This window comes from Toxorhynchites rutilus, chromosome 2, assembly GCF_029784135.1.
Source record: "Toxorhynchites rutilus septentrionalis strain SRP chromosome 2, ASM2978413v1, whole genome shotgun sequence".
Taxonomy (NCBI): domain Eukaryota; kingdom Metazoa; phylum Arthropoda; class Insecta; order Diptera; family Culicidae; genus Toxorhynchites; species Toxorhynchites rutilus.
Window position 1 is genome coordinate 162,876,598 of NC_073745.1, and position 14,901 is coordinate 162,891,498.

The 14,901-nt window shown below is 42.1% G+C and overlaps 1 protein-coding gene and 1 non-coding gene across 11 annotated transcripts in view; one reads left to right on the plus strand and one right to left on the minus strand.

Annotated features, from left to right (window-relative positions):
* LOC129770721 (unconventional myosin-XVIIIa) overlaps positions 1-14,901 on the plus strand; it is a 180,754-nt gene that overhangs the window by 6,664 nt on the left and 159,189 nt on the right. For all 10 annotated transcript variants that reach the window (XM_055773716.1, XM_055773721.1, XM_055773722.1 and 7 more), the window contains 4 exons: positions 12,534-12,803; positions 12,870-13,091; positions 13,154-13,642; positions 13,712-13,852. In XM_055773716.1, coding sequence (XP_055629691.1) covers positions 12,534-12,803; positions 12,870-13,091; positions 13,154-13,642; positions 13,712-13,852 — 1,122 coding nt within the window. The remainder of the gene's footprint in view (positions 1-12,533; positions 12,804-12,869; positions 13,092-13,153; positions 13,643-13,711; positions 13,853-14,901) is intronic.
* On the minus strand, positions 6,982-7,116 carry LOC129772158 (U4 spliceosomal RNA). The gene has a single exon (XR_008742574.1). It is a non-coding gene; the product is annotated as a U4 spliceosomal RNA (small nuclear RNA).

Below are 14,901 nucleotides of genomic sequence, written 5' to 3' on the forward strand. Positions count from 1 at the left end.
TCCAGCTCGCCACAATTCTTGGATAAGCACCTTTCCATGGATTATAAACGGCGCAAGTAATCCCAGGGGATCGAACAACGACATTACGCACCGTAGTACCTGACGTTTCGTCGGCCGGGTGTCCTGGTGCAGAAGGTTCGTAACTTCATCGCTCATACGGGTGGAGAAGCTCAATTCGTCAGAGCTTGAGGTCCACAGCATTCCAAGCACGCGATCCACTTGTTCGCCGCAATCTAGGTTAAGGTTCTTGCTGTCTATTACCGCTGGTTCTCCGAGTTCCGTTAGGACCCTTTCACTGTTTGATCTCCAGTTTCGTAGATGGAATCCTCCGTTGTGATGAATCAGCCGTACTTCTGCCGAAACCTTCACCGCTTGCGTTTCGGTGCCGAAACTGTCGAGGTAATCGTCGACATAGTGGCTCTTTAAAATTCCTTCGACAGCTCTTGGGTATTGCATGATGTGTTCCTGGGCATTCACGTTTTTGACGTACTGCGCCGAAGCAGGTGAGCACGTAGCACCGAACGTCGCAACGTCCATCAGGTAGATTTGGACCGGCCCATCCGCAGTATCGCTCCACAGAAAGCGTAATGAGTTTTTGTCATCCTGTATTATACCCAATTGGTGGAACATTTGTTCTATGTCTGCACTAACAGCAATATAGTACAGACGAAAGCGGAAAAGTACAGCGGGTAAGAGGGTAAGCTGGTCCGGTCCTTTCAGCAGTACACTGTTCAGTGATACACCGGAGGCCTTCGCCGCTGCATCCCAGATGAGTCGCACCTTTCCAGGTTTGTTTGGGTTCGTAACTGCTCCCAATGGTAAAAACCAAGCTTTCCTGGGGTTCGCATTCTCCAATTCGGCCGGCGTTGCTCTATGTGCATAACCCTTTTCTACGTACTCTTTTATTTGACGACTGATATTCTCACGTAGAGCTGGGTTGCGGTCCATCCTTCGTTGTAGACACTGATGCCTTTGCAATGCCATACCGTAGCTGTCAGGTAACTCTATTTCTTCTTCCGTCCACAGTAAACCTGTTTCGTAGTGTCGGCCGATACGCTTCGTCGTTTTTTCCAGCATTTCTTGAGCTCGCTGTTCTTCCGCGCTGAGACAGTCCCCAAGCTGCCTTACTCCACTCTCCTCCACAGCAAAGAACTGTTTAACAGCTTCGTGTAGCTCGTCGTCCCTGTTGCAGCCGCAGATATGGAAGCTGAATCCTTCGTTGACCTGTGAACCTTGACGTCCGTAGACACACCATCCTAATCGCGTTTTGGCAGCGATCGGTCCGGATCCATCTCCCTCTCTCGTCTTCAACGGCACTGCCAGCTTCAGGTTGTCTAACCCGATCAGAATTGCTGGTCTAGCGTTATGGTAGCTTTGAATCGGCAACTGCCTCAGGTGAGCAAACCTCTTTGTTGCCCTCTCTACATCGAAGGATTGCATCGGTAAGTCCAAATTCTGTACCGTACGGGCATTCACTAATTGGTAACGACGCTGTGGTTCCAATCCCGAAACAGTAATCGTCACCGTCTTTGAATTCTTCTCTACTCTCGACGTATTTCCGGTCCACCTCAGACAAAGTGGTTGCGAGTCTCCTGCTATGCCAAGCTGCGCTACCAGACCGCCCTCGACCAGGGTTAATGATGACCCCTCGTCCAAAAAAGCAAAGGTGTTGACCTGGCCCGACTTCCCGTACAACGTCACGGGTAAGATCCGGAACAAAACACCGGAATCCTGGGGCCGATGGGTATTGATATTCGCTAATTGCGTTACTGGTGTCGTTGCTTTCCCGTGCAGCAATGGATGGTGTTTGAACTGACAACCGTTTACGTTGCACTTGCTGCTAATACGACATGCTCTTCTGCCGTGTCCATACAGACAAATTTGACACAAGGTTAGTGCCCTAACCCGTCGCCATCGATCATCGATTGAGAGTGCTCTAAACGCGTGGCACTCGCGAAGCTTGTGACCTTCTTTCTCGCAATGTAAACACCTACTGGTCTTAAGCTGGGTTGTCGTTGTAGTGGCTGTCTCGTCGGCCTTATGTGAATTGACGTACACTTTCGATTTCTCTCTTGCGGTGTTCTTTCGTGGGTCCGATTCATACAGCACTACGCTTGAAGCGTCTTGCATCACCCCAGTCATATAGTCACTGAAGGTTTTCAAATCAACTACAGCACGTCCTCGCTTGTAGCCGGCCCACATCAATTTCTGATCCGCAGGCAACTTTCCGACGAGTTCCTGTAGTAGGGTAGGATTCGCCAAATGCGCTCTCTCGTTAGCTGCTTCAATATGATCGCACAGCTCTTGAACGACCATCCCGTATTCGATAAGAGCCTCAAGCTTATCTCCTCGAGGGGCGGGCATAGCTCTAACTTTCTGCAGCAAAGCGTTGATAAGCAACTCTGGTCGCCCATATCTCATGCGTAGAGTCTCTATCACCTGCGGTACTGCTGCCGGAAATACAAGACGACTTCGAACGCTCTCCAGTGCACGGCCTCTCAGGCATCTTTGGAGCCGAACCATGTTCTCCCCGTGAGTGTAACCGCATGTCGTCGTCGTATACTCAAAATTGGAGATAAATATCGGCCATTCGGCTGGATCGCCTGAGAACGTCGGAAGATCGCGCGCCAAAGATTGACGTGATGTAAGTTGTCGTGGAGTAGGTATCGACTCTCCCTCGTCCTGGTTCCAATCTGGTGGTGGTTCTTCCCAAGAGCTCGGAGGATTATTAGTCGAAGGCTGCTGCATCAGAAACTGCTGCGTTGGTGGAGTTTGCGCTTGAAGCGGCTGTAAAGGAGACTGATACGTTGACTGCTGCATCGGTGCAAATTGTGTTTCAGGCTGGATCGTCGACTGCTGCGTTTGCGGGTACTGCGCTGGGGGCGGCTGTATAGGAAGATAGTACAGTGGATGCTGCTGCATCGGAGGTTGCTGTATATGGGATTGTCGCATAGGTAAATCCTGAACTGAATACTGCATCATCGGATGACACTGCACCTGTGGATACTGCGCTGGTGGTTGCTGCACATGTGGATACTGCACTGGAGATCGTTGTACCTGATAAGGTTGCCACGGAGTGGACTGTACCGGAAGCTGCTGCGCTGGAATCTTCTGCACCGAAGCAGGCTGCCTTGGAACCTGCATTACCGGTAGATGCTGAGACGACTGATGCTGCGTTGAATTCTGCGGCATCGGCGGAAATTGCACCCGGAGACACTGCATTTGAGGATTCTGCAGGGAAATTTGCTGAAGTGGAGGTACTAACGACTGAGTGGAAGATTGCTGCGCTAACGATGGCAGCGTAGGTTGCTGCACTGATGGCTGCATCACTGAAGACTGAACCGAAGGCGGAGTCATTGATGGTTGCATCGTAGGCTGCTGCATTGCAAGCTGTTTTTCTGACGACTCTGGTATGGGGGGCAATTGAGTTGATACGAAGGAGGAAGGTGTACATTGACTAGTCTGTTTTTGCAAGATAGTATGATTCTTTATTATATTTGAGTGCGCGTGGGCTAAACGCTGCTGCTCGTTTCGGGAAGTTTGCATAGTTGGACATAGTATTGATTGAGAGATATTGCTTTCTTTCGCTTGATCGGTTTGATTTTCAGAGGCATGACACTTACCAGGTGATACGTTAGGATTAGGGTTAGAAGGTAATACGCTAGGAGACGGTACACCAAGTGATTTTGCGCTCTGTCGCGGCAGTCCGTCTTCGCCAGTTGTACCTTCGGTAGTCAGTCCTCCTGTTGGAGGCATTATTGACAAACGATGTACGGTTGAATGCATCGCTTCCATTGCCATCCGGCACAATTCCAATTGTCGCTGTAAGTGAGTCATCTGAGGGACGGTTGGTTCTGACTGCGCTAAACACTGCTCCAATCTGGCTCGCAAGTCACGGACCAGATTCATAGTCTCTCGCCGATCCACGTTATCTTCTATCGTAGGTACTAGTAGGTGGCTTAGGTCTTCGGTAGTGTCGAATGTTGGGATGGTTCGATCTCGAAGAGGGGAACTATGGTGAGGGATGTTAACGTCGGACGGCGCAGCTAAGGGAAATTCCTCGGCAATACCTCCTACTGTCGCATCGGAATTCAAATCAGTGGATTGAAGATTATGCTGCTGAATCTCCGAAGCTGCTGGCATTTGATTTCCGCCTGCCGCGCTAGATTGTGGATTCGCGCTATTTTCAATCCAATCGTTCACTCTTCCGATGCTGTCCGCTCGACTCACTCGACTCACTCGACTCCTTCTCTCTTCCTCAGCGGCAATCGAAACTTCCAGTAGTTCCTTTTGCTCCTTCAAGAACTTCTTTTCCAGTTCAATCTCCGCTCGTTGTTTCTCCAACTCCTGGCGTTCCCGCAATCTGGCCATGCTATCCGTTAAATGCGATGATGACCGACTAGCGACACTGGCTCTCGACGATGCACGGGAGTGAGGTTTACATCGAATGCATATCCATGCACGATCGGCGATCGAATCGGCGACTCCAGCACAGCTGAAGTGCCACCAAGTGTCGCATGCGTCACATTGGACCATATTTTCCGCATCTTCTGGTCTGGTGCATCCAGCACATCCAACTTTTGGTCCGGAAATTGATGGGTTGCTCATCATGAAAATTTTGAAATTTGTTGCGACAGCAGTGAAAGGCAACGCACTGATTTTTGTAACGAATATTTATTTACTGTTTCAAACTGCAAGTTAGTTAAGCATTAGTTTTAGTTTAGCTTTATAATTTCATTTGCTTACATTTTCAGTGGTCCTTCAATAGGTTGGCCTTTCAATTTACCGTCGAACTTCAGGTTAGATTTAGATCCTTTTCTAGTTCGTAAGTAGATCTAGAACTAGATAATAAGCTTGAAATCCAATTTCACGTAATTTTCAAATTGATTTAAATAAATTTACAAAACTATTTCACCGCACATGAGATATGTTTTCTATTGTTTTGTGTATACATTTCTTTTCTATAGCCCCAATTCATCACAACATCGCAGCTGACAGTTTATCGTTCAAGCGGTGGAACCGGTAGAGACAGGGTGGCCAGCTCGACGGTACCGTTGTCAACAACTACCAAGAAGAACTCTGTTGTGATCAGTCCCTCCAGCTAGCATGTATTTAGTCTTAGACTCATTGATCCCAAGCCCAATCAGCCCTGCTTCGTGTTTCAGTCGGGTATACAAGTCGGCTAGCGTCGCATGTGTTCTTCCGATTATGTCCACGTCTACTAGTCACGTCTAGATAAACTGACTAGACTTGTTGAAAATCGTGCCCCGCATGTTGAAGCCCGCTCTCCGCATAACACCTTCCAGCGCCACGTTGAAGAGCAGACAGGAGAGTCCATCGCCTTGTCGAAGTCCCCTGTGAGTCTCAAATGATTCCGACAGCTCACCTGAGATCCGCACACCGTTCATCGATGACTGAATCAGTCTTGTCAGCTTTCGGGGAAAGCCGTGTTCGTCCATGCTCCTCTATAGCTGTCGTCGGTCGATTGTATCATATGCGGTCTTGAAGTCGACGAAGATGTGGTGTGTAGGGACCTGATACTCGCGGCCCTTTTGGAGGATCTGCCGCAGTGTAAAAATCTGGTCCGTCGTCGAGCAACCGGGCATGAATCCGGCCTGATAACTTCCCACAAATCTACTTACTATTGGCGATAGACGGCGGAAGAGGATCTGAGACAAAATTTTGTAGGCATCATTCAGGATTGTGATGGCACGATAGTTCCCACAATCCAACTTGTCGCCTTTTTTATAGATGGGGCTGATTACCCCGTCCTTCCACTCCTCCGGTAGCTGTTCTGTGTCCCAGATCCTGACTATCAACCGGTGCATACACTCTACAAGTTTTCTCGGACCTCCCTTGAAGAGCTCCGATACGAGGCCATCCTTACCAGCTGCTTTGTGGTTCCTTAGCTGATTATTGGTCTCCTTTACTTCACCCATTGTCGGGGGTGGTACGTTGTCGTTGTTCATTGCACCGGTGTAGTCCTCCTCAATGCCGTCGTGGTCTCCTGTCTGCGCGCTGTTTAGGTGTTCATCGTAGTGCTGCCTCCACCTTTCGATCACCTCGCGTTCGTTCGTCAAGATGCCTCCTTCTTTGTTTCTGCACATTTCGGCCCGCGGCACAAAGCCTTTGTGCGAGGCGTTTAGTTTCTTGAAGAACTTCCGCGATTCTCGAGAACGATAAAGCAGCTCCATCTCCTCACACTCTTTCTTTCCAGGCGGCGCTTTTTTCCCCGAAAGAGATGTGTTTGCTGCCTTCGCTTCAGTTTGTATCGTTCCACGTTTTGTCGTGTCGCGCGTTGCAGTATGGCTGCGCGTGCTGCATCCTTCTCGTTCAGGAGCGCTCGGCACTCGTCGTCAAACCGTTCGTTCCGTTGTCCTCGTTGTTCATACCCGATGACGGTCTCTGCTGTGCTGCTAATTGCTGCTTTTAAGGTGTTCCAGCATTCATCGAGGGGAACAGCATCCAGTTCGTCTACCCCCGGATATTTTTGTATGATGATTTTGATTTTGATAATTTTTTTGTCTGTCTGTTAACGTCTACGTCTGTCTGTTTCCAGAACTCCTAAATGTTCTGACTTGAACCTCGAGTCTAAAAAGGTTACCATCTGATAATTTTAATCTTCTTCTAAGCAGTCCAGCGTTTAAAGATGTTCTCATACGGAGTAAGTTCGGTGTTCTTTGTGCAGTCTCGTCCTTATCATTATTATTACATGCGAAAATACCTCGTATGTATAAAAGCCCACTTCTCCATTAAGCCTAACAACTGTTGAGTCTTCAAATGATCGAATGTGTCGCGGATCATAAAAATTTTGATTTGTAGTGAAGTAAGTGTACCCCCTCAGACTATTATCCCTGAAGATAGTTCTGAGTTTGTTCTCTGAAAATAATTGATTGCTGATTGCATGTAACTCTTACTCTTATTCGGCCAGTATTAAAATTATCTCAAAACACTTACAAAAATCTACTTATTTCAATATAAACCATTAACAGAAAAAAAAATGTTTCGAATTCCTTGTAGAAAACATGATACACTATTAAAAAGATTTTTTTCAACTAGCAATGATTGCACCTCGGTAAATCTTTATTGGTTACGATATCGCCACTGCGCAAAGCTAAATAAGATATTTATTACATACGAAAAATTTTATATTCGTTCAAAATTTTTATTTTAAAATGTGTTTCTTTCTTTCTTACATTAACGCTTTAATTGCACCATGTCACATGTCGTTTCTCTTAATTTTGTATTTGCTAATAAAGAGCCGAATATTCGGCCGCCGGATATCCGGCCAAACCACTATTCGTTTCATCACTAACATTGATTAATTGTAGACTTTAGTTCTGGATCGCTGGCTTTAATTTGTCCTGATGTATCGATTTGTTGCTTGGTAGATGCTCATAATACAGAATTCCTTCTTAATCTCACCAGACACAGGGTATGACTTTCTTCGGATGAAGATTGGCTTTGAGGTTAGGTAATTATTTCGCTTACATAAAGTTTTCTGCTGCTCAACGACGTCACGACTTGCTTTAAAGCGGCATTTTCGATGTGTTCTTGAAGCAAGTTGCAGATCGAGGTGCATTTTTAATTTAGCTCTACATATTTTTTAGTGGTTAACATTTCTTTCATTGAATCCATTCCTAGTCTATTTCTAATCTTCGTTTTATTAAGATTGGATTGAGAGAAACCGATATTGAGGAATGTGGAAGAACTGATGAGCATGGTATACACTCTCCCAGAAGTCGTCGGATCTTCTGATTGTTAATATTTTTCCCAACAGTCAGTTACAGAAAAATCTATATTCATAATTTATCTGTGTTCATAGTTCATGTTTCGGACTGAATCTTTACTCGCATATCAGCTGAGGAAGAATTGAAGAGTGCTTTCAAATTTCGATATTGTTTGGTTCGATTATATAAATCTTATTATATTGACATTGAATTCAAAAATTTTCCCTTGGGTTATTTTACCCTCTGAAACGCATTCCTACATCAATGACTTTGCGGCTACTCCTACACACACATCGTTCTTAACAGATTAAATTTAGTTTGTAGACAATTTTTACATGATCTAGCAGTATTTAATTTAATTTGAAGATTAATTCACAGCAATAACACATGCCACATATTATATGGGTTTTGTAAAAAGCTGCAGTACAAACCATCCGTACTATAAATGAATAAAGAGTATAGTATAAACATTATAATGATATGGTTATAATTTTATTATTATTCTACATATCCTATAGTTACACTTAGGTGCCTATTATATAAAATTCCTTTCAAAAATCCTATTCAATTTGAACGAGGAAAGTGTCACATATCTGGGTGACGGGCAGGGTTACCATATCTACAGAATAATCTGTATTTATACTGATTTTTCGAACTTTTTGAAACCAAGAATCTGTAGATACAGATTACAGATTTTTTTGGTTTTCAAACAGATTTACAGATTTTTTTGGTTTTCAAACAGATTTACAGATTTTTCAAAATAATGATCCAATATTAGTTGTGGTTTGATCTCAGTAATATTTTTCCCCACTCATCAATCTTATACATATGACGGGCTTAGAATGCAAGGGGTGTAAGTGACTTGATCGATTTATCTCCATCGACTTTCTTTTTTGATCATAATTTAACTGCAAACACATTCCCAGCTTGTTTGACAATGTGGACGATAGGTCAGAACCTCAATTATCGGATTCTATAGCAAAACCAAATTGGAACGTTTTTGTGTGCTGAGTTATTCACGAAAGAAAAAGTTGATGAAGAGAAATCGATCAAGTCACTTACACCCCTTGCATTCTAAGCCCCTCATATAGCATTCGAATCAGCCTGAATGAGAATCATTTTGGCATTCATATGTAGAGTGTAGTACTGCTTCCTCATGTTCAACCTAAGGCGAAAAGATACAAAAGTATGCGTTTTCCTCTAGCTTTACAATAAAGCTATAGCACTGTTTATCTTTTTCCTACTAAAGTACAGTGAATACGAATTTCTACGTGAATACTATGAACTTCGTCAAATTCATAATAACTATGCCAATCAATGATACTAAAGCAAGGATTATGATTCAAGATTGAACTCATAAATTTAACTCATTGCGGTCGTATTAAATTTCGACATGTGTGTCGTACTAGTCGCAATTTTTACATGATAAAGCAGTGATGTATAACTTTGTGAGATTATGAAAGATGAACAAGATTTCTTTATTTTTCGTAAACGTCTAATGAGTATTTACTAACCAATGTTTTTATGTTTATGTTCAAAAAATATTTGCTATAATTCTTCTTCGTGTGACATCTATCGCATGTATTAGTTTGGCGTCCTTCGCCTTTTATATTTTTGTTTGAACAATAAAACAAAGCTCTTTACATCGACACAGTGCCGCAGTACATGGAGTTTTCCATTGATCTTTTCCTCAAGCATGGATGATAACATTTGTTTATACTGAGTACCGTTATCTATTATTCATAGTAGCACCGTTTTGGTTCGTGAATAAGTTCACAAGATGTTAAAATTTGTTTAGAAAAAGTGTGAACGTTGCATAATTGTTGCATAAATTATACTATTAGTATACTTCTTTGCTGTGCTGACTGAAATTAGACAAACGACCGCAAAGGATTGATACAGATTTCGATACAGTTTTTCTGAGAAAAACACAGATAAAAAGATTTTTTGAGACCAAAAACACAGATTTTATTTTGGCAACCCTGGTGACGGGGCGACGAAAGTGTTCATAAGGGCCCGGCACACTTACAAAAACGTGTCAGCATTATCCTCCGCTTCTCGTTTTGTCCAACCAGTTCATCAGAACCAATTTCACAAATACTGCAGAATCCGTATATTATAGTTATCAGCTGGCCGACTTCACATCAATGAATCGTTTCCTTCACGCTTTGGATTGGGACGAACTTTTGAATCATCAGGATGTCGATCCAACTGCTACGAATCTTTCTCATGTACATTGATATGCCAGAGATCAATTCGTTCCGATGAAATGAAAGAAAATCTCTCTCCATCCACCATGGTCCAATCTCAGACTACAATGTTTAAAAACCATTAAGAAGGCTGCATTGAGAAGATTCTCGAAATACCGTAATGATTTGTGGAAATCTCGCTATCGCTTGCAAAAACTACAGGTCCTTGATAAAAGAGTTTTTGACGAACACCAAAGTCGAGTTCAACGTAAACTGAAGCTTAATCCTAGATGCTTCTGGAAACACATTAAGCCTCTTCGATTCCTAGCATTGATATTTTTTTCCGTCGGAATTTCAACAGTGTTTTTTGTTGATGTTGATTTAATCAGCAACTTTCTCACCCAAAATGCAGTTGAGAACACGCCAATTCTACCTGAAATTGGTCCTCATCCAACCATTGATGCTGTGACTGTTCACAATGGTTGCTCGAAATTGAAAGCCTCATTAAACTATGGACCTGATGGAATTCCATCCATACTTTTGAAACGCTGATCTGCTAGTCTTGCTAGGTTCTTATCAACGTTGTTCAACAGCTCTATTCAATCCGGAATTTTCCCCGAAGCATGGAAACAATCATTCGTCTATCCTGAGTTTAAGAAAGGCTGTAAGAAAAATGTGAAAAATTATCAAGCAATTGCTTATGTACTTACTTACTTAATCAGCCATTGCTTATGTGCTATAGAGCAATTCACCCCAAATCAGCCGAAAAACGGCAAATTTCGACGTGATCTTCTTCGATTTTATCGAAACTTGGTAAAAATGATGAAAAGCTACAAAATATCACAATTTCCATTATCATATTACGTATTTTTTCTTCTTCTTTCTTTGTTTTTAAGAGGCTTTAAACTTTGCAGTTCATTCGCCTCTATTACGTATTTTAATTACGACTGATTGTTTATAAGGGCCAGTCTTCAGAAAACATACGCTGTGTTACGCTCGAGTTCAATTTTCATCAGCGCGCGCTCATAGCAAACACGTGTACTCTCTTGCTACGAAGCGCACCGAACTCAGAAACAAGTGAACCCAAAATCAGCACGGCGCAGAATGCAGATACCAAACATCCCTTCTCACTTGTGTGATGTTAGCCTCATTCTATACAACACACACACATATAAAATTCTAGCGCCCGTTTTGTCTTCGCTCGTTCTAAGCTAAGCATAAAAACAGCGCGCCCCCATACCCACCGCCTCAACAGAGAAAGCAATGCAGGCAAACAAAATTGTAGCGCGGTTTAAGGTGAAGGTGGAAGCTAGCCACAAATGGCTGCCACAATGGCGCTCATTTCTTTCATCTTCCTTCCTCACCCCTCGCCAGAAAATCGATCATTTTGCGAAACAGTGTGAAGAAAATGATCGTTTTCGCACACTTCCCATCAAGTAATATCAACCAAACTCTAATCGATTACTCACAAGATATTAAATTTTTATCTGCTGTCGCACTGTATAGTGAAAAACGTCGGAAAACTCGAGCTAGTGCTCTGAAAGTTAAATTTTCATTTTTCAATTTTCGGCAATGGTTTTGTTTGAATTGGTGAAAGCATCGTTATTTTTTCGACACTGATGCCAGACAACATCCTCGATACAGCTATAAAAACCACTCAATAAAATGTTATTCCTGTCATGAAAATCAATAGAATAAAATTGTGTTGATATCAATACAATTATTATTTTTACGTTCAATGGATCTATAATGTAAGTTTTAGCAACTTTCACATTGGGTAGGAAAATTGTATTGCAGAGCTCGGAACACGGCTGCCTATGCTTTCAAAAAAAAAAAAAAAAAGTAAATGGAAAAGTATTACATTCAATCAAAATGCCTCGGCCAACGAAGAGAAGGGTGAAGGCTCACCAACGTGACTACGTGAAAACAATACGATCAACGAAGGAAAATATTAAGAAATTATCAACATCGAGTTACTATGCGGAAGAACTTGTTAATACCAATAGAGCCCCAATTCGCATGTGTTAAAAATTTGCTCATGTTACGCTCGCGTATAATCAGAATTTTACGTCAAAAAATTACAAAAAATTAAATTTTTGAGTAAAATTATTTAACCGTAAATTTGAAATGTTATTGTTCCTAAATGATTCATTTATTTCACAACAACTTTGTCATACATTATATTTTAATCAGATATCAGGGATTTTGATTTACGATTTTTTGATAGAAAGATCAATGATTTTGATAACACCCTTTTAAAAAATCAGTCGTAATTAAAACTGGTCATATGAAAATGAAAATTGTGATTTTAGTAAGATTCCATCATAAGTACCAAATTTCAAAAAAATCGGAAAGGGTCGTGTCAGCAGTAATTTGAGGTGGAATTGCTCTATATCCAAGCTATTTGAATTAATTGTGCTTGATTTTATGTACCATGCATTCAAATTATATAACTGAAGAGTGACATGGATTCGTACCAAAACGTTCCACGTTCAGGAGTTTGTTGGTTTATACATCGCTCATTTTTAAAGCACTGGAATCCACATTCCAGGTCCACGCTATCTACCACGATATCTCAAATGTTCATGTACAACTTTTTTTTAATTTCTCACAGGTGCGGAGATCTCTGAAAATACGAGGGCGTCGAAAAGAGAAAGAAAAGTTACCAAGCGGTATAACTGCCGATTATAGTGCATCCTTCTTCGCCCAGCTTGATTTGGATCGTGAGCAGGATCGTGGAAATGAGGAAGTGGTTGCTTTGGCCAATACAACCACGTATATTGATAGTAACGGCGAAATGGTTGAACGGGTGTCATTTACGGCCACTAATATCTCCCAGTCGGACAGTTCTGAAACATCTATGAACTCGATCACGGTCAACCAGGTAAGTTCCATTTTAATACACATTAGTGTCTAGATAAAGTTAATTAGAAAAATGTATGAGTTACAGACAAAAGTTTTACCAGTGGTTCCTCCTCGGCCACCTAAAAGAGGCATTCTTAAAGGATCACGTATGAACTTAAACGAATCTGGTTCGGATGGCGGTGGCTCATTTACCTCGATGTCCCCCGATTCTAAAACAGTTTTAATGAGAAATACGTTGCAAAATGAGCGTATTTCGTATCCACAGCAATCCCGATTCTCGGCTGAAAACTTAAGGCTTGCTGCAGAAGTGTGTTTAACTTATGGTGTTTGCTGGTGAGTGTATGTTTATTGCATTTGGTTTTATTCTAGGCAAGTCCAGGGAACGCCAACCACCTACATATTACGACTTCCCCATCACCTAGTGCTGATAGTTTGACTGATACAACGAACTCCTCTTTTGCAACACCGCCATTCTCACTTAGCCCTGTCGGAGAATCGCAAGGCTCTTATCGATGGTCGCGGGTTCAAACATTCGACGATGTCAGCCTGCCGTTACCAGCTATAAAACTCGTCGAGCTCCCACCACCACGGGAATTAGTTATAAATAGACAAAAAACCCCACGCAACGATTTTGGGTTCAGTTTAAGAAAAGCAATGGTTTTAGATCGAAATCCATCTCTGCTTGCACCTACATTCCGACCTGTAATTTTCGCTGAGCCGAGCACCAATAGCTGCACTTTAACAGGGTTACTACCCGGTGATCGATTGTTGAAAGTGAATGGGTTGTCCGTCGAAGATCTTCCTCGAGCGACTATTATCGAAATGATCAAAAATAGTGGCGATAGCGTTGTTGTACAGGTGAGATTCCGCCAACGTTGTCATTTACTCCCAGCATAACGCAGATGTGTTTTCTATGTGCATTTGCAGGTACAACCGGTGGCTGAATTAGTAGAGCTTTCTCGCCGTTGTATGACTATTATCAACGATGAAACAGACAGAATTTCATCGGTAGATGTTACCGAATGCAACACTCTGCGGCGTAGTGCTAGTAAACGACTAAAATCTGTGGTAAGTATTTAATTTTGCTAATGTGTTTAATTTGTCTTCATAGAGAATCTATTCAAATATCGAGCTGTTATTTACAAATTATTTATAAATTCATCATCTATATGACATCGTGAAAGGCATATATTTCTGATAACAATGTTTTATGAGCCCCAATTACTTTTCATCTTTCTGTACCCCGGATGAACACCATGGTTGGTTTGTTAATCTAAACTCTATGCGCATCGTTAGCTGCAACATACGTTTTTGCAAATTGCCTTTCGTATATTCGTAGAGGTGATACGCCTATGCAATATCCTACCTACTACAATTATGTTTCCACGATTAAGTACAATCAAGTTGCAGTAATTTTTTTTTTATCCCATTTATTTATTTCAGGCTTATTAGCATTTTAGCTGTAACAGAGCCGAATTTTAATCGTGTACATGTCACATGGTTATCATATCTATAATTATAGCACATTACATTACACAGTTGCCATTCGCCAGTATTCCTTCTATACCATTGCATATGGTACATTTACACAGTAGCCATTTAGGCGTAAGAGTATTCTGTATTGTATTTTTCTTCCATTATCCAGTTAGACCACCGGACAGCGGAGGAAGTTGATTGATCATTGTTGAGCTATTTATAGAACAGCAGCCCGATGTGTCTTGCAGAGCAGAGCAGTTGTATGGATGAATCGATCTAATTTCGACCGTGGATCGATCTCCATCGCTGATGTTTGTTGCGTGGATGTAGCTATTCTGTAACAACACAAAGATGGTCAAATGAGGGTCCTGAGTTTTGAACTCACGATCGATCGCTTACTAAGCGAACGCGCAGCCAATGTGGCTACGGAGACCCCCTAAGTTGCAGTAATGACATACATAATAAATCATATAATTCAATTCTTGTAAGTTGATATTTGGTCAATACGGAAATGTGGAAAAATCTCGGATGTGGATTTGGGTAATATACAGGGTGTGGCCTCAAAGGAAATGAAGTAGCAGATCAATGTAATAGAAGAAGTTGCAGAGTAGTTTGAAAAGCATTTGGTCAGAAAGAATGAA